The 26,452-nt window shown below is 33.4% G+C and overlaps 1 protein-coding gene across 1 annotated transcript in view; it reads right to left on the reverse strand.

Moving 5' to 3' along the window:
* Nucleotides 1-26,452, reverse strand: part of MYOM2 (myomesin 2) — a 146,331-nt gene that overhangs the window by 35,407 nt on the left and 84,472 nt on the right. Inside the window, exons 14-19 of the mRNA XM_044663599.1 lie at nucleotides 25,373-25,500; nucleotides 21,071-21,254; nucleotides 18,401-18,575; nucleotides 13,390-13,511; nucleotides 10,839-11,026; nucleotides 9,677-9,803 (exon numbers count right to left, since the gene is read on the reverse strand). Coding sequence (XP_044519534.1) covers nucleotides 9,677-9,803; nucleotides 10,839-11,026; nucleotides 13,390-13,511; nucleotides 18,401-18,575; nucleotides 21,071-21,254; nucleotides 25,373-25,500 — 924 coding nt within the window. The remainder of the gene's footprint in view (nucleotides 1-9,676; nucleotides 9,804-10,838; nucleotides 11,027-13,389; nucleotides 13,512-18,400; nucleotides 18,576-21,070; nucleotides 21,255-25,372; nucleotides 25,501-26,452) is intronic.

The following is a 26,452-nucleotide window of genomic DNA, read 5'->3' on the forward strand; positions in this document are numbered from 1 at the left end:
ATCTCTCCCTATGCAATCATAGACAGTGACATTCATAAGAATCTTTTTTCTAGAAAGGATAAAGGAGAACTCTAATTCATTATTGTCTAAAGTTATTATTAATACTCACTGATAGTAGAATTGATTTCCTTCAAATAATTCAATAGTTAACATTGCTCACAAAAGATTTCATCTAAGTATCTCATTCAGTAAATTTGTGAAGAAAAGAAAAATGTGCCATGTTTCTGACCCATTATATTGGAAATCTTTGAGTCTAATTGAAAAAATCATCAAAGAATTTGATCACCTATGTCAGACCTGTGACTCTCTTCATAAATACTTTAAAATTCTCATTGTTTGACACTCTAACACCAAAGTATTTCAAAAGTATGTGACAAGTGATGTCTAGAATATGTTCATGCAAAGAGGTAGAGGATAGGATTCTTGTTAATTTTCCTCCATTTTGATGAATATTTGTATGACCTCAGTGATATGAGTATTTTCTCCAAAACTGCAAATTGAAAGCTATCTATTCCCACTAATCTAACACAATTCTTTTTCATATATTCCCAAAAACACTCCTCAGGAAGTCCACCTAATATACTTAGTTCTTCTTTTAATTCTTTTTTTAAAACATGTTGTTGATCTTAAAGAAGCACACATGCTTTCAATGGTCATGCCTTTTTCTTGTTACACAACCACCCTGTCTTCTTTTATAGAAATATATATCTTTTACTCTTCATCTAAATTAAATCACATTTTGTTCTTTGAGTTGTTGTTTCTATGACAACTCCCAAAGAGGACTGGAACTTGTATAGATCTTTCATTTCTTTTTCAATGAGGCAAAAATTAATTTCACTAAATCGGGAAGCTGAAAAGTGAGAATAATATAATCGTGGCATAGTACTGAAAGCTCATTTAAAATTGATCAGGTTTTTTTAACTCTTTATCTACTGTTTATTTTCTAAGCCAAACGTTAGCATCACAACTCCAGTATCTCATTTTGGTATTCTCAAGTATTTCCTAATGGTGTTCAAGCTCTAATGGGTTCTACAAGCTAGAAAAAAATTTACTATAAATCCAGTGATGTAATACGTCTGTCATTTGAATATCTGCTTACTGAAGTTCAAAGATCAGGTTAGAACATTGACCATAAGTAATGAACAGTTTGACCATTGCAATGAATGAAAATCATTAGTTAAGAGGGAGAGAAGTTTTGATCTCTATAGAGGAAGTGCAATGAAATTATGCATCCTTAAAATCAAGAAATACTTAGCATTTTAACCAGCAGTTCATTATTAGCCTGACTTAGAGAATGAAGCACTTGGATAAAAATAGCTAGCATATAATAATATAGCACTTTACAAAGCACTTTAAATACGTTATCTCATTTGCTCCTCACAACAATCCCGAAAGGTAGGTATAATTATTACCCCTACTTAATAGATGAAGAAATTGAAGCAAAAAGAAGTCAAGTGACTTGCCCAGGGTCCCATAGCTAGTGCTAAGGCAGAATTTGAACTCAGGTTTTCCCGACTTCCAGCCCAGTAATGAGTACACTGTGTCACTTATTTTTAAAGCTTTTTCAACTCACTCATTTAATGGCTGGAACAAAAAAGTTGAAATGATTCACCTAAAGCCAGATAAGATTAGACATCGGATTTCCTAGCTCAGAAGCAAATGATATTTTACGTAGTTGGTAAATTAAGGCACCCCAAATCAAAATTGATTTAACTGATTTTTTTCCTGAATAAATTATATCAATAACAACACTAGATACATCTTTTTTCTTTTCACATCAGTAATTAATAATAATAAAACTAGTATTTATTAAATACTTTGAGGTTTGTAAAATAATTTATAAATATTTGCATTTTATTGTCACAACTCTGGGAGTGGAAGATTGGGGCATTATTATCCCCCCTTTACAAAAGAGGAAGTTGAACCAATGGTTAAATGACTTGTCCAGGGTCATACAACTAACTAGTACGAACCTGAGATCATATTTGAACTCAGTATTTCCAAACTCCAAATCCAATACTCTGACCATTGGACCACCTAGATGCCCATCAACATGCAAATAGATACCCTATACCTAATAGATATTATTAGTGTGAGTGCTCCCTCCATTGACACAAATTGAAACCTTATAACATACAATTTTTGTTCATATTTTTCTATATTTTTCCACAAAGGATCCACCCCAAATCCTGCAGACCTTCCTCCAAGTCTTTTTATATTTTGTGGGTGCCAGCAAAAACTTATGGCTGTCTCTATCTAGTATTGCTTGCTATTACTAAGTGCTTTTTAGATGAAACATTTCCCCTACTCATGCCACTTCTTACACATAGGTCAAAATAAGAAATATTATATATCGTTGTTGCACCTACTGCTCTTTAGCTCAGTAATAACTTTGATTCTTCAGAGTTTGTGGACTTCTAATATTTGTAACTATGGGCTATATATCTAGGAGACTATCTATATAAAAAGTACATCTTGAAAAAATTAAAATAAACTTTTCCAATGCAATCTAGTCTGCTTTCTTACTCCTATTCAGCTATGCAACTCACTCATTGGCTAGAAAGAAAGATGTAATAATACATTTATTCAATGTAATAATACATATACTGAATTAATAAATTTAATAAACTACATATTATTTTCCATATTATTTGTCATGCATTATCCTTTTTTAATGCATGGATTATTGAAGCCATTTCCCTTGAATATCCATGGATCTCACTGAGGAGGTACCATAATATTCTATAGCTTAACGAAAAAAGCCCCAAATCTACAAACAAGAGCATCTGGAGGACTTCGTCATCCTTGGGGAATGCTGTTTCTATTTGGACATTGCTTCAGTCAGCCTTTGTGAAATGCAAATCTCAAACGAAGGTATATCTCTCTTTTATGCCTCATTCAGCATTATTTGTTATTGGTCATTAAACAGTTTTCTCTGTGGTTACATTTATCAAGGACTTTTGCATAATCTTAACATATGCATGAAAGCCGCCTTTGAGGGGAGACCCATTAATGCTATGTTCTGCTCTATAAAATCATCTTTTTTATGCACTCAGAAAATAAACACAGTGGAATCCTATATTCTCTCCATCTTTCAACTAGATTTTTGATTATAAAGCTGTGGTGTTTTGAACAAAACTTCCACTTCTTATATTTTTATCAAAATAAAACACAATATGCATGCATGTGCATCATTCTCTAAAGATGATATAAAAATTAGATATGCATGTCAACTGTTCTCTTCTTGACCCTTTCAGGCTAGTAATCCAGCATATTATTTTTCCATTATTTTGGCACTGTCCCTTCCCTAAGATGGATTGTAAAAAAAATATTCAATGTTTTTAAGATTGTGTCACTGCCAACAAAGATTTCCTCAGGGTGTGTTTGGTATTGACTGATGCTCTTCTTGATTAATTGGTTCTATCTTTCCTCTATATATTGTTCTTTTGCCAATTTCATATGTAAATACACTTTGGATGATGTGGCTCAGCTGACTTCTACCTTAGTGCTTAGCACAGTAACTGGCACATAGTAGGCAATTTAAGAAGCTGGTTGAATCTAGAAATTTTCATTTACTGTTTTATACTATCTGTTTAGGAAATACTATTCTTGACTTGTCACCCTCTATAGTATTATACAATTAAGTTTTGCACAAATGATTATACTATTAAACAAATTCTAAACTAGTGTTACCTTTGACTTCTATCTTTCTCTATTTGACAAAGAGATTAAGTGTATACTTTCTAAGGTGGCTTCTGGTATTGTTTCACTTTGTCGTATCAAGATAGTTTCCCTTCAGTCATATATTTACAGGGAATAGCTAAAATCAATACCTTTTCATTTTGGGGTGTTTGGTATTTTTAGCATCTAGATCATTTTACCATTTGAGCAGGTCATGTTGTACATATTTCAGTTGTGTCTTCATTCTTATCCTTAGCTTTTCTTCTTTTTGGATGATCATTTGACCTTCATCCTAAGTCATTCATGTCATTGAACATAGACTTTTTTTACATGACTCACCAGTAATTAATCGATTGTTTCAGGTCCCTTAAGATATTAATAGTTTCATTTTTATGTTGTTACTGTTTAGTCTTTGATATATCTAATACTTTCTGAAGTCTTTTGGAAGCTAATATACAAGATATTTAGGCTTCTTTTTTAAAATATTAGTCTCTTTTTTTAGTTTATTAATTTTTATTGGTTCAATTATTTCACATTTTTATTCATCTCTTCTCCTCCTATTCACATTTGCGCATTAGTCATATCCAAAGATGCATTTCTATTTTCTGCATTTTAGGATAATCACCTCTCTGCTAGGACTTAAGTAATATGTTTCAATTGCATCCTTTTGGAATAGTGGTTTATTGCTGTGCTTGTCAGAGTTCAATAGTCTTTAAAAGTTACTTTTCCTCTATACATTTTTATCATTATGTAAATTGTTCTACTATTTTTGTTCATTTAGTTTGGTGATGGCAAACCTATGACACACATGTCAGCACTGACGGCGTACAGAAAAGTATGGGCCTGCATGCTGAGAATGAAACATTTGCTGTAGTGTACTGTAGATACTCTGCACTATAGATGACAATTCTACTTATATTAATTTACCTATTTTGGTTTATTAAATGCAGTTATACATTAAAGTTATACATTTTTGTTATTTAAACTATAAATATCATGAAATTATGTTTTTTCTCAAAGTGACACACTGCCCGAGTTATGCTCAGTTTTTTGCCGAATTTTAACACACCAAACACAAAAGGTTATCCATTACTGACTTAGTTCTACGTGAGTTCAAAGAGGTCATTCCAGTTTCCTCTGAAATTATCCATTTCATCATTTCTTATAGAATAATATATTCCATTATATTCGTGTGCCACAATTTGTTGAGCCATTCCCCAAAGGGAACAGTTTCCAGTTTTTTGGGGTGTTAAAGAAAGGATCTGTTATAAATATTTTATACATATATGCTTTAGTTCTTTCTTCAATTTCTTTAGATGTTTGGGCTCATGGTGGCATAACTGGATTAAAAGCTATGCACAGTTTTGTAACTTTCTAGGCATAGTTTCAAAGGGTTTTCTAGAATGTTTGGATGTCAGTTACTCAAATAACTTTTATTAAGTACTTATTGTGTGCAAAACACTGGGATAAGTGATGGCAACACAAAGAAAGGGGAGGAAAATGAAAAGTCTCTGCTCTCAAGAAGTTCACAGTCTAATGGAGATAGCATGCAAATAACTGTTATATGTGTGTATACATGTATATGATATATATGTGATAAATTGGGGGTAATATCAGTAAAAAAGGCATTAGTATTATGAAGAACTCAAAAAGAAGATGGGATTTTAGCTGAAACTTGAAGGAAGTCAGGGAAGCCAAGAAAGGGAGTTAAGAGGTTAAAGTGCTTTATGTATAAAAGACAGACAGTGAAAAAGCTTGGAGTTGGAAGACTATCATGTGTGAGGTATAGTAATGAGGCCAGAAGCACTGAATCTCAGACTACATGGAACTGAATATGATGTAAAAAGCCTTGAAAGGCAGAAAAGGGCTGTTAAAAATGGCTTCACAAGCCAGAGAGGGTTTTATATTTGATTCTGAAGGTAACCAAGAGTTATTGGAGTTGGAATAGTAGCACCATCTACAGTCAGACCAAACTTTTGGTGGATCAATTTGACAGTTGAATGGTGGAGCGATTGGAGTAAGGAGATTTGAAACAAGGAAACCAGTCAGAAGACCTTTGCAATAATCTGGCATTGGATGATGAAATTTTACACCCAAGCATTGCAGTGTCAGAATAGAGAAGAGGCATATAGAAGAGATGTTACAAAAATAGGAATGATAAGAATTGACAACCGATTGGAAATGGGAGTGACAAAGTATGAGGTGTCAAATATGACGGCTAGGACTAAAGTGTGGGTGATGGGGAATGATGATATCTGAACAGTAATAAGGAAATATAATGAGTTCAATTTTGGATGTTTTAGGTTTAAAATGACTACAAGATATCCCGTATGAAATATCCAATAGGCAGTTGGAGATAGGAGACTACAGATTGAGAAAGAAGTTAGGGCTTAACAAATACATTTGAGAATCATTAGCAAAAGAAAAGATAGTTGAAATTTTGGGAGCTGATTAGACCACCAAGTGAAATATTACAGAGGAAGAAGAAAAGAGGGCCAAGGGCAGAGGCTTGTGGAACAACTATGATTAGATCCACCAACCGTGGATCCTGTTCTGCAACATTTAAAAGTATTTATAATTTTCTTCTTTATTGTCTTTAATAATCTCATAAGTATAAGGTGGAATGTCAAAATTGCTTCGATTTTCATTTTTCTAATTTTTAGTGACTTAGATTACTTTTCATATAATTGTTGATAATTTATATTTCTTCCTTTAAAAACTTTTCATATCCTCTGGCCGCTTCTCATTTAAGAAATAACTTTCAGTCTAATAAATGCAATCAATTCTTTATTAATCTTGGATATTAAATCTTTATCAAAGAAAGGTATTGCAAAATTTGTCTTGCCCATCCATATTTCCTTCTAAAGTTTACAACAATGGATTTTATTTGTGCAAATATTTTAATGTTATGTCATTAAGTTGTCCGTTTTATCTCAAGTGATCTTCTCTATCTCTTTGTTTAGTTGTGATCTTTTCCCCTATATATGATGTATCCTGTTATATTTAATTCACATATCTCTTTAGAGTTTATATGGTTATGTAGTATGAGATGGTCTAACCCTAATTCCTGTCACTTTTCCTAGAACTATCCAGTTTTCCCAGCACTTTTAAGCATTTTTTATTTTTTCAAATGAAGTCTTATTTTTAATAAGCTTTTCAACATTTATTTTTATACCCACTCTTACACTAAAGACACTAAATATAAAATTATAGTACTAACTGACTGTTATGAGAACTTTAAAGTTTATAAATCACTTTACATGGATGATTAAATTTGAGTCTCTAACCCTATTGTGAACTAGGTATTTCAGGTATTGTTATCCTTGTTTTGCAGAAAAGGAAACTGAGTATCAATAAAGTTATGTGACTTGCCCATAGTCTACTAATGTCAAATGTAGAATTTGAACTAGGAATATCCTCCACTTTCCAAGTCTATTACTCTATTCACTGTGGCAGCTACTCTCAAAGCAAATGTGAAAAAGATTAAAGGATTTTGTCAATTTCTTTGTACGATTCCTCTAGTTCATCATTTTTTTGCAATAGATGCTGGCACACAGATTGCAATGAGATTTTTGCTTCTATGTACTAAATGAAAAAAATGACCAAATATTAAAAGAAATTACATTTCTTATTGTCTTTGAACACACAATGAAACCATTTTTTCTACCATTTTTTCTGCTTCTTCAAGGAAAACCTGTATTTACTATTTAGCTGTAATTTCCTTTTATCTTTTGGTTTTATTTATTGTAAGGTTATCAATATTTATATGCTTCCAACAGTATTCCTATTAATTGGATTAAGATATCATATTTATCTATGTAGTATTATAATGTCCACAAATAGTTTATAGATCTCAGAATCAGTACCTTTCTTCTACATTTAAAATTTTTTATTCATTTATATGTTTGCTTTTCATGACAAAAATCTGCATATTATCTCTCATTCCATAAAAGGTATCTTGTAACAAAGTAAAATAATTAAGTATAACTAATAATAGAATGGCCTTATTTGAAAATATATGCAACATTTCACATCTGTTGTATATTATACACACAGTTATCTATTATTTTTTACTTAACTGAAATCCATTTTTCTCCCCACCACAACCCCCGTGGAAAAAAAGAAAAGAAAATTCTCTTATAACAAATGTGAACGGTCAAACAAATAAATTCCCCAAGTGGCTGTAGAGGTGGTTATATTCTATTCCACACTCTAAAACTATTATCTCTCTGTCTTGGCATTGTCTTTGTATAATTTGTTCTCTTGGTTCTGTTAACTTCATTCTTCATCAGTTTATATAAATCCTCAAAATTGTTCCTTTTCATATTGATGTCATGATATAAATTTTTCTGCTGGTCCTATTTACTTCACTCTGAATCAGTTCATATAAATCTTTTGACTTCTTTTTTCAATCACCTATTTCTATATCACATCAACCATCATTCTACCACCATCCCTTTTAGAGGCAGAAACTGGCCACAAAATGCTGGCAGCCATTTTGTAGTTTTATTTGTTTAGTTTCTATTACCAAAAAACACTAGTAATCAAACTCTCAATACTTAGCTAAGTCTCTTTACTTAGCATCTCAGACAGCAGATTCAGCCTCATCCCATGACAAGGTCTGCTAGAACTCCCCTTCCAATGATACATAGTTCTGGAGAGCCCAAAGTTCTGCTACAATGAGGCATCAGAGTAGGACTTTCTATACATATATATATAATGGTCAATAACAAGGCTTTTAGTTAAGTCTGTTATTGCTAAAACTAGTATGTTTCATCTACTTAAGCTATGCAAAGTAAAAATAAAATACTCAAAACCATAGTACTGTTCCATTCAAGTGTCTCATCACCTCATTAGTGTGTTGGGTTTAATAATTTTCAATTAGCAGAATTTTTAAGTTGCACCAGTAATAAAGGGAAATTTTAAATAATTTGTACTTGTTTACAAATTTTGCAAAATCTTCTTATAATAATTCTGTGAGAAAACTAGTACAATTTTCTTCATCTAAACCTTTACATATGAGAAAACTGAGGCCAGTAGAGGTTAAGTGAATTGTCCAAAGTCGAAGAGTTGGTAAGTGTTGGAAAACAAGATCTGAATACAGTTCTCTAGATCTCTTGCTTATACCTCATTTTGCATCCCCAACTATAAAAGTCTCATGGCACTGAATAAAGCTCATTAACTCTTCTCAGATAATGCATTTCACAAAGTACTTTCATTAAGTCCCTCTTTTATAACTCATCAAGGAATAAAAATGACTCAGACTCAATTATGTTATGGCAGCAGCTACAATTTCTGTCAGATCTTAGTAAAATGAAAAGACCCCAGATTGGGACCATCAGTGAACTGTGACAAAATCATTACTAGAAGGTGGGGAGGAGACAGAGAGTACTGATAAATTACTTTGACCACAGAAGCTCAGAAGGGCCATCTACTGAAGCAATGGTAGACAGAGTACCTACCCTCATGAAACCCTGGATTTTGAAGGAGAATATATATTGCAATGCAATAACACTGAATGTGGAGTCGAGACAGCTGTTATTTAAAATCTTAGTGTCGCTGTGTACTAGCTTTAGGTAAATCCCTTCACCTCCCTGAGCCTCAATTTGCTCCTATTAAAAATGACTGAGTTGAACTAGGTAGCCACTAAGGTTCCTTTCCACTCTAAATCCTACTCTCCAAAACCCAACTCTGCCATTTAATAAATGGGTGACCTTGGAAGTCAGTTTACCACTGGAGGCCTCAATTCTTTCACTCAAAAAATGAGGAGGATGGACACTAATATCCCTTTCAGCAATAAGCACTTCTAATACCAGATATCCAGTTTCATCATTTTGAGACTAAAACAAAATATCTGTGGGAAAAAAGCTTATAAGATAGATTTTCAAGACATGGTTCTAGCATTCTTGAGTAACTACTTGCTTTTATCTAGACCCCACAGACTATGAAAAAATATTAATATTCAGAAATTCTATAAGTAACAAGAACCTCTTACCTGGCTCTGGCATTGTCCAAGCCTCACACTTAAAGTGCTCACTGGGATCAGATGGTTGTCCTATGCCAGCCAGATTGGTGGCAGCAATTTTGAATTCATAAAATGCTTGCTCTGTCAAGTTCTCCACCTATTTCGAGTAAAAAAAAAATAAGAGAAAAAAGAAATATAGAACTGTAAATTTCATAACAGATCAGTAGAAAATAGCATGCTTATAATTCATTTGCCACTTGCTACAAATAATTAGTAAGACTTACTGATGAGGTGTGCTGGCAAGTTAGGAAATGTTTTGATGCAAAATACAAAACAATAAAGCCCTTTCTGCCTAAATATGTCAAAGAAGAAAGAACTGGGTATAAAAAGTTCTGGATATATCACAAACTAAAGCAAGTCACATTCAGCATTTTGAAATTTAGAAATAACATAGTTAACACTTTTTAGGTTACAGATGAAGAATCTATAGCAATAGTCAGACACTAAAGGCTTGCTCGAAGTCAAGCAAGAAATAAGGAACAAAGCCAGAATTCAGACATAATTAATTATTCCCATTCAAAGGCCCTATCCTATCCCAATGACTCCATACACATTAAGCTTTAAGGTTTTATAATCTATGACTCCTAATCTCTGTGATCTAAATCATGAACCTGGCAGTACTTCCTATCCTGATACTCTTGGTGTACTATTATACAAAAACAAAGGGAAAAGTTTTTGACCCAAAATGACTCTCTTAGAGTCTAATTACAAGAAGAAAGGTTTAGGAAAATGTCAAAAACCAAAAGTATCTGAGCCAGGGTATAGCCTGTGTGATGTAGTAAAAAGAAAACTGAACAGAGGCAAAAAAAAAAAAAAAAAAAAAAAAAAAAAAAACCTATCCTTTATCCCTGCCTCTAGAGCTAATTTGTTATAGGACCTTGGTTTATCTCTTGTGCCTCTTTAGAACTCAGTTTCTTCATCAGTAAAATGAGAGAATTGTTGAATATGATCTTTAAGGTCCCTAACAATGTTAAAATACTCTCACTTGCTTCCAATTTATTGGCGAGTGGAGATGTAACTGTACTCATATCAGTTTTATTGAATTCTGGAACATCTGACGATACATAACTACGAAAACAAAAAAGCAAAAATGCTTCTCAGACTGAAAGAGAAAAATTAAAGGGATACAAACTGTAAAGATCCTTTCTTTGATTGGAGAAGAATTAACTTCATGCCAATTATGATGATGTGCTTCCCGTTTGTCTATATAGTAACCAAGGATTGGTGATCCTCCACTGAATTTTGGCACCTTCCAACCAAGAGTCATTGAATGGCCATCACAGTTGAGAAGTGTTATTCCATACGGATGGGATGGAGCAGCTAGAATTTATATGTGGAAAATTATTAATAGCAGATACAAATAACAACTCACCTATTTCACAATTTTGTGAGGTCTGTAGGCTTCAACTATCATCATCCCTGTTTTACAGTTGAGGAAAAGGAGGCTGAGGGAACTAGGTTGCTCACCCAAAATCACGCACTCCTAAGGGGAACCTGAAGCAACATCTTCTGATCACAAGACCCATGCTCAATCTACTACAACACACTGCCCACCTCTTTGTAAATTGCATAAAGAAAATATGCTCATTTTAAAAAATCTTATGAAATAAGGAATTCCAGGTTAATAAAGAGATGATTATCCAACTGGCATTTTGTCCCCACCCAATACTATGGTCACTGGAGTCTCAGAGATTAATTACCCTAGGAGAAAGGAGGAGAAGACATGGTTTCCCACTTTTATTATCTTCTCCAACTACAATTAATTTTTAGGAACTAATTACTACAAAGTTCCAGCAGAAGTTACTCATGACTTTTTCCTAGACTTTCTTTTTTTTGTCCTTTATAGTCCAATTGTAGGTCATCTATTTTACTTTATACTTTAAACCTTCTTTAGAGAGTTGCCAAAACTCATACCCTATTCATTTCAATTCCCTAATTTTCCCATATCATTCAATGTATTTTAGGATTGAGAAATAAAGGGAATCTTAAAGGTTACCTGCTCAGAAAGGTAGTAAAGCAGGAGAGCCAAAAATCAAGCCAATCCTTATGACACAAATACAGAGTCCATAACACAAGATTACATAGGATTCTCACAGTATTATAAAAATGCCTGAATTGTTTCAAAACTCTTTTGGAAGCATGAAGCAACAGATTTCATTCAATGTGAATATGGTGAGGAGATGAAGGAGAGTTAATATCTACTGGCATAAAGAATAATAAATGGCTGCTCTATACTTAATGATGTTTATGGTTCTTACTGAATATGGCTTCCTATTAGTCTGCTATCCTGTGGAGTCTTCTGAATAATTTACATAAGTGTTCATTTGTATCCACCTTTAATGAAGCCTCCATTGGCAAATAAGCACTATTTACCCAGCAGATAAAATTGAAATGCTAAAAATTGGTCCCTATCTGGCATATTCTATGTCTCTGAGAAAGTCTACTTAGAGCCTCCACCCTTCTTTTAACCTGAATAAATGAGAACTGAAAAGAAGTTATTTTCATTGCATAAAAAATTGTCAGAAAATTAGCATTAATTTACTAGGAATTACTTAAAGTGGCTAGTGGGAATTTTTTTATGTCATCTACAGCATATGGGAAACCAAAAAAGAAAAAAAAAGAAATTAGAAGAATGATCCTTTGCTTAAAGAGCAATATACTTTTTGCTATCATATCACCTCAAATATTATCAGTTAAAAATTCCTTGACAATGTCAGTAAGGACATATGGTTAAGATGAAATTGTACCCTTTCTAATCTGCTTCCAAAGTTAGTTGAGAAATTTAGAAGGCAGAAGATAGAAATATTTTTCTTAGAATTCAATTTACTTCCATAAACAATTAAATGCTGCAGTTAAAAAGAATAACATAGATTTTGATATCAAGAAATGTACAATCTAATTGAGAGAATAATGATTACACAAACAGTTGTAATATTGGGAGGAGTAAGCAAAATGCAAAAGGAGAAATCCAGGAAAATGACTGTAAAAAATTTAAGGAGGTCTTAGTAATACTATTATTGAAAAAATTTACTTCCTACAAAATTGTCTAAAATCTTATTGCTAATATGTAAATTAAATCTGGTTTACTTATTTTGTCCTGAATAACAAAAGGAGTAACTAAAATAATTGTTATGAAATCACAGAAATTTAGGTCCTGAATTCATCTGCTTGGCTATCTACATTGACCAAGCTACCTGGATAATTGGTGAATCTCTCCTGCTATGTAGACATAGCTGCATAATAAAAGCTCAATTATGCGAACATTATAAACTCACTAGGGTGACAGATTGGAGTTCCTTGATTTAAGAATGACACAAAAAGTTACTGAAGCAGTGCAATTCTTGCATACATCTGGGAAGACAAGTGCATTAAAGCTTCTACTATAACTTTTATTGTCAGTACAGCCATTCTGAAACAAATGTGACCTCTAATCATTTTTTCTCTATTTTTAATTTGCACTTTATTAGCACATTATCATTTCTCCCTCTCACACTGGCATTTCCAGGACAAGTGGCCAATTGATGAGACGTTTCAACAGAAATGTATATTCTCTGTACAACAATTTACATCCTCCTTTTTCCTCTGGTTATATTCCAAATGGCATCATAAATGTTTATTCATGCAGAAATTAAAACTTATTGAAGAACTGAAACTTGGAGCCAAAGAACACATCAATTACTTACTGAGGGCAGCCTGGACTTTTATTACATCAGACTCTTGTGAGTTTTCACTAGTCCCAACAGCATTAACAGCTTTAACACGGAAGATGTATTGTTCTCCAGTTGTTAAACCATGAACAACAAACCTGGAAAAAAACATATGAATCAGGGTTTTGTTTTCAGTATTTTATGTATTTTCTCCTATGCTATGAGCAAAAATCATTCCCAATGCTTCGTTAAAATTATTCATTTGAGCTGAAGTAAAGTCCACTTTTTAAGTGTCTTAAGAATAGAATACTGCATATCTAAATTCTTTTTTTCACATGGCAATTATTTTAAGTCTACTAAAGTCAATACTCCAGGATCAAAATAGAAGAGAAAAGCACTCAGTTCTAGCAAGTTCTAATACAAATCAGCTTCCCTCTAAAAATTATGTTACTACACATTTAATATGGATCAGAAGTTATGAGAATTACTCTCTCTGCCTTCAGAGTGACCTTTAGTCTGTAAAAGCACTTGATGGTAGCTGTTTTCAGGGTGACTTCCCTTTCATTCCCATATTTTCTGGGTTTTATTTCACTCTAAAGATGCTCAATAAGAAAAATCCTGAGAGATACTCATCTGTATTCCCAAAATAATTATTACCCCAGTCAAGCTACCAAACAAAGCAAAAGGTAATTAACTTATTAGGTTGCATGAATATTTTGTAAGTAGTTTAAATGTTATGTTTTTATATATTTGATTTAAAGAGGTGTGTAGAAATAGATGATAGATGACAGACAGATATATTTATCTATGACATGACTCTGTCTCGAACTGTAAGGTACTAGAAAATACATGAAATTCTAATGATATATTTATGGTAAATTACTTGGGAAGGGATGATAAGGATGATAAGGATAATAATTTCATAACTTCATGAAGTCGTGCTATTATTGGATTCTTTTAAGTAGAATAATTTAAATAACCTTGCATTTACTCAATGCTGTAATTACATGAGTAATAGAATACAAAATAATTGCCACCCTATAATTAGAAGAATAAATAGAATATAAATATGCTTAATAATTTTATTTAGGAATTGCTAATGTATTTTAGGATGTTTTGTTGTTGTTGTTCTGAACCAGTGTTTTCATTAGTATAAAAAAAATCTGGTGTGGAAATTATCTCAACCAACATAGATTGGTAGTTTATCTGTCACTTACAGTCTTAAGCAATTCCTTGGAGCAGTTATTAAACAAAAATCAATTATGTTTAAGACCTTCACAGTGAATACATGTGTTCTTAAATACTCCACAGGGATCTAAGTTCTTCTTTTAAATAAGTCAGCCAAATAACTAATAAAAATTCAAAACCTTTTTTATCCAAAAGATATAACTTAAGGATATTGCATGTTTAGATTTAATTGTCAATTTCTTTAAAAAGATGAAACAAAACCAAAGTTAATTAAGTCTTGATAAAAAATGAATATGAGGAGAAATTCTATTATAAAGGTTTAAATCCATTTATAAAGAGGATTTTAATGGATTTCAATACCTTAATATCTTAAAAGGAGAAAAGGGGAAACTGAAAAGGAGTTTACCAAAAATTAAGATTAGATCATCATTAATACTGTATGTCAAAATAATTTTCAAATGTATAAATAACCTAATAATCAAATGATATAAATTTAAGAAAATTTAGTGAACTATGAAGTATAAGAAAGCCATGGAAAAGTTCTAACACAGAAAAAATGATACAATTACATGAGAGCAAAAACCATTCTCTATAGATAAGTGGTCAAGTTTTTAATAGAATGGTTAATTTTAGATGAATTTACAAAATTTGAATTAAAACTTGGTGACACTGTAATGTATTCTAAGTGTTCTGGATTTTAATTTGATTACTGAAAAAAAGTAGTAACTATATATGCTCTGTGATCTAGGAATTTCACTACTACAAATCAGGCATAAGAATATCAAAGGCAGGAAAGAAGGCTCAGTAAATAGCAAAATATTTATAACCAGGCTTTTTGTTGCAAAAATAATTGTAAACATAGTTGTTGCATATCAATTTTAAAATGACTTTATAAATTGTCATATAAACATATTCCACACATTTATGAAAGTAAATACAATGAGCTATTATTATATAAAAAGAAATGTCAAATATAAGGAATTCAGAGAAACATAGGAAGATTTGAACAGTTCAATAACTAAAACAATGGAAATGAAAAAATCATAAAAGGGATCCAAATACTGAATAATTTAAGAAGCAAAAATGTTCAAGGAGAACAGATAATGATATATATCTCCTGCTTCTTGGCAGTAAGTAAAGAACTTACTAGGACAAAATGTTATCTAACATGATCACTGTATTAGGTGTTTTTGCTTAATTGGTTTTCTTTGTCAAAAAAAAAAAAAGTAAGTAGAATTCCACAGTGGACTGGTACAGAGAGAGAATATTTTTAGTTACGACTATGGCCTGAAAACTAAAACTAACTGAAAAAAGATTTTAGAAGACACAATGTGTCTGGAACTATAGTAAAAACATCTTAATTTACAAATGTTAGTATATATTGATGAATGAAGAAAATGCCTCTTTAGTTCTTCTTTCCCATGAGTTTCTTACCTACTCATAACATAATCTTTACTTAATAAAAAACAAAAAACCTGACAACTTATGGCAACTTACTACTTTTGATTGTCTATAACATTCCTTTGTAGACCAATTTGCAGAATGCATACAAGGATCACAGAAAGAATCAGAGAAGGGGCTTAACCTGCTGGAGAACTAGTTCTTCAAACTGGTGAGGAGCAGTACCAGGGACCTAAAGTTCTTGGATGCTAAGATCATTCCAAAAAGTTGGTACCAATCTTGTGTTAACTTCAGTCTCCAAAGAAAGAAAGAAAGAAAAAGAGAAAGAAAGAAGGAAGGNAAAGAGAGAGAAAAAGAAAAAAGAGAGAGAGAAAGAAAGAAAGAAAGAAAGAAAGAAAGAAAGAAAGAAAGAAAGAAAGAAAGAAAGAAAGAAAGAAAAGGAAAGAAAGAAAGAAAGAAAGAAAGAAAGAAAGAAAGAAAGAAAAGAAGAGAAGAGAAAAAGAAAGAGAAAAGAAAAAGAAAAGAAAAGAAAAGAAAAGAAAAGAACACAAAACCACACAAACAAGAAACTATTTGTTACTCTTCCAGTTACCAATCAGGGTGGTTGAGGAGCAAATTTGCAAAAAGAAAAAACTATATGTTGTCCATTTAGACTTTATTTACCTACCACAAAATTCTATTGGCTTTCAGAAAATCCTAAGCTATGTGTTACATTTTACTTACTGTTCAATTTTATAGATAAAGGGAAAGAGAGAGAACCTTATTTGTGTTAGAGATATGAAATATTTGGTCCTCATGCATAAGGCATAAGCATTACGGCAAAATAGTTATGGAAAGGGGATTCATATTAAACTATTACAAATGTATCAAAGAATTCCAAACCATAAATACTCCTAGAGCAGTGATGGCAAACCTATGGCATATGTGCCAAATATGGCACACAGAGCACTCTCTGTGGGCACTTGGCCTCCCTCCCCCCAAAGTTCATTACTAGAAAGACAGAGGGACTTGGGCAGAGCTGCTCCCCTCCCCTTCTCCACTGTGCCTGATGACATTTTTCCCATCCCCTGCCCCTCTGCCCAGCAGCCAATGGGAATACACAGGGTATAAGGTGGGTGGGTCACAGGCAGCAGAGCTGGAGGAGAGCAGGGACCTTGGGCTGGTCCCTTCCTGATCTCTATTCTCACTGAGGACATTCCTTACTTCCTCTGCACAGCAGCCTAGTAGGAGTCCTTTCTCTCTCTCCTGCATGGGGTAAAGGGGTTGAGGCTGGAGCATGCCTGAAGTGAGGGAGGAGCATGGCACTTGATCTGGGAGGGGACAGACACAGCACTTGGTCTGGGGAAGGGGGAGCTGGATCCAGCACTCTTTCTCCAAAAGGTTCGCCATCACTGCCCTAGACATTTTTTTTAAAAGAAGAAAACAAATTTGATGACCCAAGCTTCAGGAGACAAAAGCAAAGCTTGGGCATTTTTATTTCCCCCTCCCAAGGGAAGGGAAATCATTTAGAAAAGGTAAGTCAAATCCCTGAAGAAGGAAGGTGGACTGCTAAGGAAGTTCTACCAACAGAGAGGTTGGATCCAATCTGGGCAGTCTCAAACAGGCCCTGTCTCATTCTGACTTGCTTGCCAAGTACACCTGGTAGTAGCCTAGACTTTTTGTTTCCTTTTTTGTTTTGTTGTTTCTGGGAGAATGTTCCATGTGTGTAGTTAGCACCTATGCCATAGGAAAAGACACAGAGTCATAAGAACATAAATTTGGACTTGGAAGGAACCTTCTAATACAATCATCTCATTTTGCAGATTAGGAACCCAGACCCAGAGATAATAAGTAGTTCACCAAAGATTATACTGGGAGTATCTACATACCAGAGGTGATGTTTGAACATATAACTTCTGACTCCAAAACTATTATTCTTTCCAATGGACTACCTTGCCTTTCCTTGCAGAGTTGTAACTTCCCCAATGTGAAGTAAAGCTGCAATGGTCATGCCTTCTCCCAGTGCCCACCTCTACAATAGAGAGTTACCCCCAACCAATTTATAACAACCTAGGATATAAGAATTGAGCTGATTGTATATTGGCAGGGAAAATGTGAAAATTGGCAAAGTAATATATTAAACTCCTGAATTGCTTTTATGTTTTGTCACTATTTTAAAATATTTTTTTCAAAGAACAGTTTTGCATCTTGGTAATGGGTCTTAAAAATGATGTTTTGACCTCTTCTGTCAATAAATGACCAAACATATTCATTTTATTCACACCCATTAAAAATATCATCAAAATGTATCAAATTTACATTCCAAGTTTTGAAAGCATGAATTAATTGGATTGCAAATGAGTAAGCAGGGTTCTTTAAAATGAAATTATCATTTTGTTTCTTGCAAATATGAAGGGCATTTCATTACAATAGTAACTTCAATAAGATAAGAAATTGAAAATTTTACGTTATTATTTACCTGTTATAATCAATGGGCTTGTGATTACAGGGTTCCCATTTATTTGATCCTGCCACACAGCAGTCAATATAGTAGCCTAGGAGTTCTTCTTCATGTTTTGGTTTATCCCATTGAACAACAACAGATGTTTTTGTATTCCTTGAAGCAAGCACACGACCAGGAGCGGAAGGGGCAACTACATGGATAAGATTTTTAAATAGTTTTATACTGAGAATATATAATAAAAACAGGTAAATATCTATTCTTTGAGGTTGTATACTTTATGGGACAATCATGGTTTAGAAGAGAAAGCCTACGTCTATCTCCATAACAGAGTCATGTGTAAATATCACAGTTTGTATCTTTGGAAACTGAAGGGGAATAGGACATTAGTACTGTTAAAAAAAATTTTCCCTTAAAACAAGGATTTAAAAGTAATATATCCTAAGACTTTTTTTACCAGTCCCTTTTCTTGAAGTTTCCTGATCCTACCCCACCCAATAGAAAACAACCAAAATCATATAAATACTGATTTGTCTATTATGGTTTCAGATTAAGGTATTTTGGTTACTTAAATATAATAAACTGAGTTACTGGATAATATATTTACTTAAAATCGACTATCATTTTCTAATGTGTTTGAAGACAATTAAATAATCTAAACATCTTAATTATCCCAAGTAGAATTGAATTTGCAGATGACAAGAATTTGGAAGGGGTAGGAGCTGAAAAAAAAAAAGATTTAGAAAGGATAGAACACTGATCTGAATCTAATGTGATTACATTTAATAGGAAGGAATGTAAAGTCTTATAGTTGGGTTCAAAAACATCTACTTTACAAATCCAAGCTGTGAGAAATGATTGCAACTCATCTGAAAAAAAGACTTGAGAATTTTAATGAACTTCAAAGTCAATAAAAGGCAACAGTATGATATGTAAACCAAAAGCGCTAAGGGAATTTCAACCTACATTAAGAAAAGCATTAAATCTAGTGGGGGATATACCATATGTTAAAAAGAAAATCAATAAACTGGAATACATGAAAAGGAGAGCAAACAGAAATAGTGAGGAAATAATTGATCCAAAGAAATATGGGATTCCTAAAGAAAGGGAATCATAGGCAGAATGTGATAATTATAATGAAGGATTTGAGGGATTACCTTACAGAAAAGAGATTAAATTTGTTCTGCTTATTCCCAAAGAGCAGATGAAGTTCCAGAGATACATATTTAATCTTGATAATAAGGAAAATGTCCTAATAATTTGAGCCAATCTGCCCACCAAAAATGGGCTATCTTGTACAGTGGCAAGTTCCTCACCAACAAAGGTTTCCCAGTGAATGCTGAAAGACCATTTGTTAACTATTTAGAACATTGGCCAAGGTTTGAACCAGACAAGACAACCTCTGAAGTAACAGCCAACTCTGAATAGTATTTTTCTGGGATTAATTTTTTTTTGGTGTGGTTTAATTTTATTTTGGTTTTGGTTTTCTGATTCTTTTAAGAATCCTTGAGAATTGTAGTATCCTGGGGTTGGTCACTACAATTAAGTCCCAATTAGTCCCAATAATGAAACCTGTGATAAGAGCAAAGGATAAGAAGTGTCTTGCAGATTCAAATTTATACAAAATAATGAAATGTAGAAAGTACATTTTTTAATTACTGAAAATAGTATACCTGAAATTTATATTGAAAATATGAGATATGTTTATTTTTGTTTAATAATATATATTTTAGTAACATTGATTAGACTCTTCTCATTCTTTAAATCTTTGTACATACACTGAAAGGTGTATAATCTTCCTTCAAAATAACTTGCATTCTAATCCTTCAAATTTACATTACACTCAAAATTATCCTGTACCTATCTCATTTATATGCACAGGTATCCTCTTCTACATTAAGACTTTTACCTTTGCAGTTTTGATTAAAAAATAAATAGGAATTTGGGGGTGTTTTGCAGAAGCCACAGACAACATGTAAAGTATTTTTACTTAACATTGACCTCTGGCCAAATACCCCAAATTTTACAATAAGGTACTGTAAACACTCCATAATGGAAAAAAGAAAAAAAAATTACATAACTCCTCTGGTATGAAGGGAGGACAAAAAAATTCACATGGATTTTTCAAATCTCTAGGGCATCCAACCCCTAACCACTGAGATCTGGGAGTGATACCTGAAGTTGTTTGCAAGTTATCTCCCCAGTTGGAGTGGAATTTCCTCCATGGTAGGGACAGTTTGGGTATTTTAAATCTCCAGAGTTTAGCAGTGTAGGAATTTAATAAATGCTAAAAATAGTACTAACTTTTCAGTTTTCAAAGTATTTTCTTGACAAAAATTTCTAGCTGTATTGTAATTTCCAATCTATAGATGAGAAAACTGAGGTCTAGAGATAGTAAGTTACAGTCACAATCACACATTAAGTAAATGTTGGATTCAGGACATTAGTTCAGGTCTCTGAGAACAAGGACTTGTGCTCCCACCTTTACAATATAATGTCTTTCACAAATTTAATTAGCTTAAAGTTTACAATTATTCTAAAGAGTATAGTTCTAACAAAAAGTAGAAAGAAGGAATGTGAGAGAAAGAAATGGGATAAAATATAAAGAATGGCATTTTTAATATTTCAACCATTTCACGTTATTTTCCAATTTTGTGCAGTCTTTGATTACTCACGGTCATAACTTACCAATCACATCCTGTGCCTGAATTGGTGCAGTAATTTCTGAAGGGTCACTGAGGCCATGTTTATTTGCTGTCAAAACTCGAAACACATATGGTTTCCCTTCTGCGAGATCAAAAACAGCGTAGCGAGGAGATCTCACTGCTGTCTGGGAATTGACCCGTTGCCAGCTCCCACTACCTACCATAGACTACATCAACAATTAAAAAACATAAGTATTTTAGAACTTGATAACTTAGTCATCAATATTAAAAGTTGATATTCAAAAGTTTTAATTTTTAAAAACCACTCCTCTATCAAATATATTACTCAGTATACAGACAAGGATTACATGGAAATCATTGTCAGGGTCTTTAAAATGTTTTCTAAATCCATTTATTTTCCAGCTAATTAAGAAAAATTTTTACATACAATTGTAAAATTATTTTTGGTAGAGGTGAAACTTTACAGTTAAACAATTCTTCAATTAGTTTATATTTGAGCTTTGCATAAAAGTAAACCACTGACAGAGAAACCAGCATGCACCAAATGAAAATTAAGAAATTGAGTGGATAAATTAACTTTAACAAAATGTTAGTAAACTAAGGATGATGCTATTTTACCTTTTTACCAATGACTATACACCATGCTTTTCAAATTTTCAGATGGCATAAAGCAAGAGGAATAGAGTCAGAATTTTAAAAGATTGATAGATCCTAGAACTTTTTGTCAAATCTAATAATATGAAATTTAGTAGGTATAAATAAAGTCTTACACAGGTTCAAGAAATAAAGGAGTGGGTGGAGGGAGACTAAGCTAGTCAATAGTTCCTCTAAAAAAGGGAAGATGACCATGAAGAGTCATCTAATATGAGTCAACAATACAATTCAATAGCAATAAATAAAGTTACTGCTTCATGAAGAGAGGTCAGATCCAGATCACTCTTATTGAATATCTTTGAGCAAACAGTGGATGACCAAATGTCAGGCATATTGTGTAAGGGGGAATTTTTTGGCATTTTGTTGTTCAACTTCATTGGCAAAGTGTGTAAACTGCTTTAAAAATAGTCTCTGAAGAATCTTCATGCTGTAACAACCTGTACCCAAACCTATAAAATTTGGAGGTAAGATACCTTCATAGGGAACTTCTTGGAGAAATAAGTATGCCTATCTGAAGAATTGACAGCTCCATGCTAGATTCCTCATAGAAGGGATCAGTTTCTTCTCATTAAAATTGGGAAGTTATTTTCTTTTTATTAAATAAAAATGTTGACTGGTATATATGCTATTAGAATATATGCCAATCAATCTAAAAAGATTTCATCTTTATCTCTACATGTAAATAAGAAAAAGAAAATAATTAGCTACTTATAACCTGGGAAAAGTGAGTAGAAAAGAAATAGAAAAGGAATATTTCAATATTTCCTACAATTATCTAAAAGCTCTTTATAGAGCAGAGTCTCATTTCTGATAAGGCAAGCTATTAAAATAAACTTTTTATTCTATATTGAGAAAAGTGTGTTTAAGTTACAAAGGCACATTTTTATTAAAACCTATAACTATATGACCATGTATTGTCATTTATCTATTTGTATATATGTGCGTACACACATACATACATCTTGTCTTTCCAAACAAATTATATGAAATTTTCATAAGATAACAATATCTTACACATCATTGCATCCTCCACAGCATCTAGCATAGTTCTTTGTCTAGAGTATTAAGTTAATAGTCATCGATTAGTAAAGATTATGCATTAGAATAAGTTGACAATAATAGAAATGCTTAATTAACACTGTTCCAAGGTGTTTCATTAATACTTTCTCTAAAAGATGATAGTCTACCCTTTACTGCTTGTAAAGCTTTACTGCTTAATAGCCTAAATGAAGATAAATAGTCTTGAGTATGAAACATGTATACCTAAAAATTAAAATTATAAATAAATGTCACACTTAAAAGAAAGCATCTTTAAAGCACTATTCAGTTGTTGCTAAGTTAAAAAGGACAAAAATAGTTCATATATTTGGAAATTTATGTTTAAGGATATGTACTAAAATGTGATATAAGAGCAAGCTTAGGCCTAATTTTATATTTCCCCTTTTAATGAGCTAGAGGTATTTCATGTTCTTTTACTTTATAAAATCTAGATTGCTTTTAACTCATCTTCATTTTGTACTGAACATTACATATGACTGTCAAGCAGAATGAGAAAATGGAAATAAAATGATGACATCAATCATATATTTCTTCTATAGCCAGGCTCTTCTTTGACCTTCGATAGAACACATGGAACTAAAGACATCTGGAATTCCCTTCACCGAGACCTCTTTCCATTCCGAACATTTCCACTTTTCAAAGCCTTGCTCAGGTGCCACTTTCTTCAAGAACTGGTCCCTCATGGACAAGAGAGAATCTTTTCCAACACAGAACTCTGTGACTAGTCCTTTATCACTCTTATGCATATCCGATTTTGCATCATAGTTATTTGTATTCAAGTCTTTTCCCTCCATAATTTATGAATTCTACAATGGCAGGGTCCATGTCTCCTTTTCTTTGTATAACTCTTACCTCCTGTCACTGCCTATAGTATATGCACAACAAACGAATATTGTGGCAAAGTTTATCCTCCCTTCTTTTAAGTACCTATCCCTTTCAGAGGTAGGAATTTCTCCCTGATAAAGTAAAGTTCTTCAATAACCCCACACTGACTGTTCTAATCCCCCTGGTGCAATAACGGATGCAGGATCTACAGTACACCCTAAAGCTTGTCTCCTTCCATCCAAATGTACCTGCTCCAACATCCAACTCTCTGAGTGCATGACAGTAGGTGGTAATATGTTAACCAAATAAATTAATGCATCTCTCCTAATGCGTTAATTCACTGATGAGTTCTCATCCCAGATCTTAGCCTTGAAGCAATGATGATAATATCGGATAATTCAGGCACTGTCCAAGGCCAGTGGTGACAATATTTTTCATCAGGATGTTGGCAGCCCTGTCTTTACCACTCACAGACCTCTGTAAGCCTCTGTCTATTCTGGGCAACATCATTTAGAACACATTAGTTTAATGATCAGCTCTCACCTCCTTCCTCTATTGTATGTGATAAAAAAAAGTTTTCCTCTGAAGAGTAAAAGTTATATGTGAATCTTCCTCCCCTCTCCTCCCTGAGGCTCAATTTCCTCAACTAAAATAAACATAGGAGTGAACTAGTGGCCTTTGAAGTTCCTTTCAGAACTAGATCTATAATCCTATTGTGAGGGGGAGAAGGGATGAAGGTAGGAAGGCAGGATGGATGGGAGAAAGGAGAGAGGAAGGTAGAGGAAGGGAAAGGAAGGTAGCATCCTGGTGGGGGAAATTTACCAGAGCCCTTCAGGGGCTCAAATGAATGATCAGAGAGCAATTTAGGGTTTGGGATATCTAGGTTTTATTTAAATTAGAAAGGGAAAGGTCTAGGAAAAACTAGGAGGTAGATAGAAAGGGAGAAGGGCACCAAGAGAGAGTTCTGCAACAGAGAGCCTCCAGGCTGGAGAACAGACCCTCCAGGGTAGAGAGAGAGAGAGAAAAGGCGCCAAACTTTCCCTTTTATACTTTCTCCAACACCTCCCACAAAGGAAGTGGGAGGTAGTGTGGGGAGAAGTTGTAGCTGAGAGTCCTGGGAGTAGTCTCCCAGGGCTTACAACAATTTCAAAGGACACACTATGATCTAATTATCTCTTGTGGATAGGAAAGAACAGTGGGGCAGATCTAGAACCAGTGATGCTGGGGCTCAAGGCAAGCTTCACAAGACAGGGGGAAGGCAAACAACCTGAAGCTCGCCCCCAAATAAATGTTTAAGGGACTGGGAGCAGAGGAACTCAGCTGGCAAGTGCTCGCCTGGGGTTAAGGAGGAGATCACACAGACCATTCTTAACAAATTATTCTCACTAACTGCTAAATTCAATTGTTTCTCTATTAATAAAGCAGCCTGCATCCTATCAGAACACCCTAAACATCAGTGTCTTAGACCAAAGGTCTCCCAGGACCTTGCCCTAGTCATGTCACTGGGGAGGATGACTGGGCATTTGGTGATCAGAACTTTTTGCTCATTTCCATTGATCTATGGATTAGATTTTTTTTTAGCCAAACTAAATCTGAATCCACATCCTTGATGACATTCAAATACATTATCCTGTTATTGCTTTCTTTACCACAGCTCCCTAACTAACCACCACCACACAGGAAAAATGACTCCTCTGATTATTTCTCTTTTAGGAAAATGGTTGGAGTTAAAGTATGGGGGACTGTACAAAGGTTTACCGTACCAACAAAAGTAACTACATCGTACCTTCTCAATGAAATACATTAATGGCTCTTTGCCACGGGGAACAGGTGGATCCCAGCTGAGCACAACATATGTTTTGCTGATTTCTGAAGCATGTACATTGGTGGGAGGTCCTGGAATCTGAACATCGCCTGGAGGAGTAATAAACTTAGTGAGTGTTAAACAGTAGATTAGCCTGCAGGTCAGCACTTATGCTCCAGCTCAGCTTTCTGAGCTCTTTCCTGGAGGTGCATTGCCAGGGCATTAAGGACAACCATATCAGTTTTGCAGTTTAATAGCAGGCTTTCACTGCTATTTTTGGAAAGCAGGAATGCAAATTACAAAGTACTGCTTGGCTTTACTTAGATTCAAAGTAAAATACATTATAGAAGTTTTCATAATTATTTGTATTTTTTTCACTTGCATTTTATACTTTGTGAAGGAAATGAATCCACAAGTTATTACTTGAAGCTAAATTGGAAGAAAAAAGCAAAAGCAGCAACAGTTTCACAGAGAGAAAGGTGTTTATCTAGAAATGAAACTTTAACTAAACTGATGATTTGTGCAAAAAATATGAGTATTAACAATTTGTGTTCTGCAATGTGGAACCATTACAAAATGCAATTGTCCTGTCTTTAATGTTTCTCTCTGGTTGTTTTCTTCTTACTCTATGCACTCAATGCTTTAAAACATCTAACAATTTCTAAATTGCTTTTCTCTCTTGGTAGAGTCTCAAAACATTTCCACATTAATCTAGGCTTATAAATTTAAAGTTTTAAGTAGCTATTGACAAGACTTTTGCAACTAATTAATGCCCTACATTACCTTGTGAGTTTTCTAATCTATCTCTTATCTGACATGCTTTTTATTTTCTAAAAGGTTATCAACAGATCATTTTCCTTAAAATTATTAAAGCAATTAAATAAATAAAGATGATTTTTGAAAGAGGTGTGCATCTTCTAGATTTGTTCTTCTGATAATTATAATTTTAAAAATTAAGATCTTTAGTTTAACACATATTAAAATTTTGAGAAGACATCCCTAGGACTTTTTAAAATGTTCCTCAATATACGATTGTCCTCCCTGAACTAAACCTCAAAAGAT

The sequence above is a fragment of the Gracilinanus agilis genome, chromosome 2 (assembly GCF_016433145.1).
Source record: "Gracilinanus agilis isolate LMUSP501 chromosome 2, AgileGrace, whole genome shotgun sequence".
Classification (NCBI taxonomy): Eukaryota; Metazoa; Chordata; class Mammalia; order Didelphimorphia; family Didelphidae; genus Gracilinanus; species Gracilinanus agilis.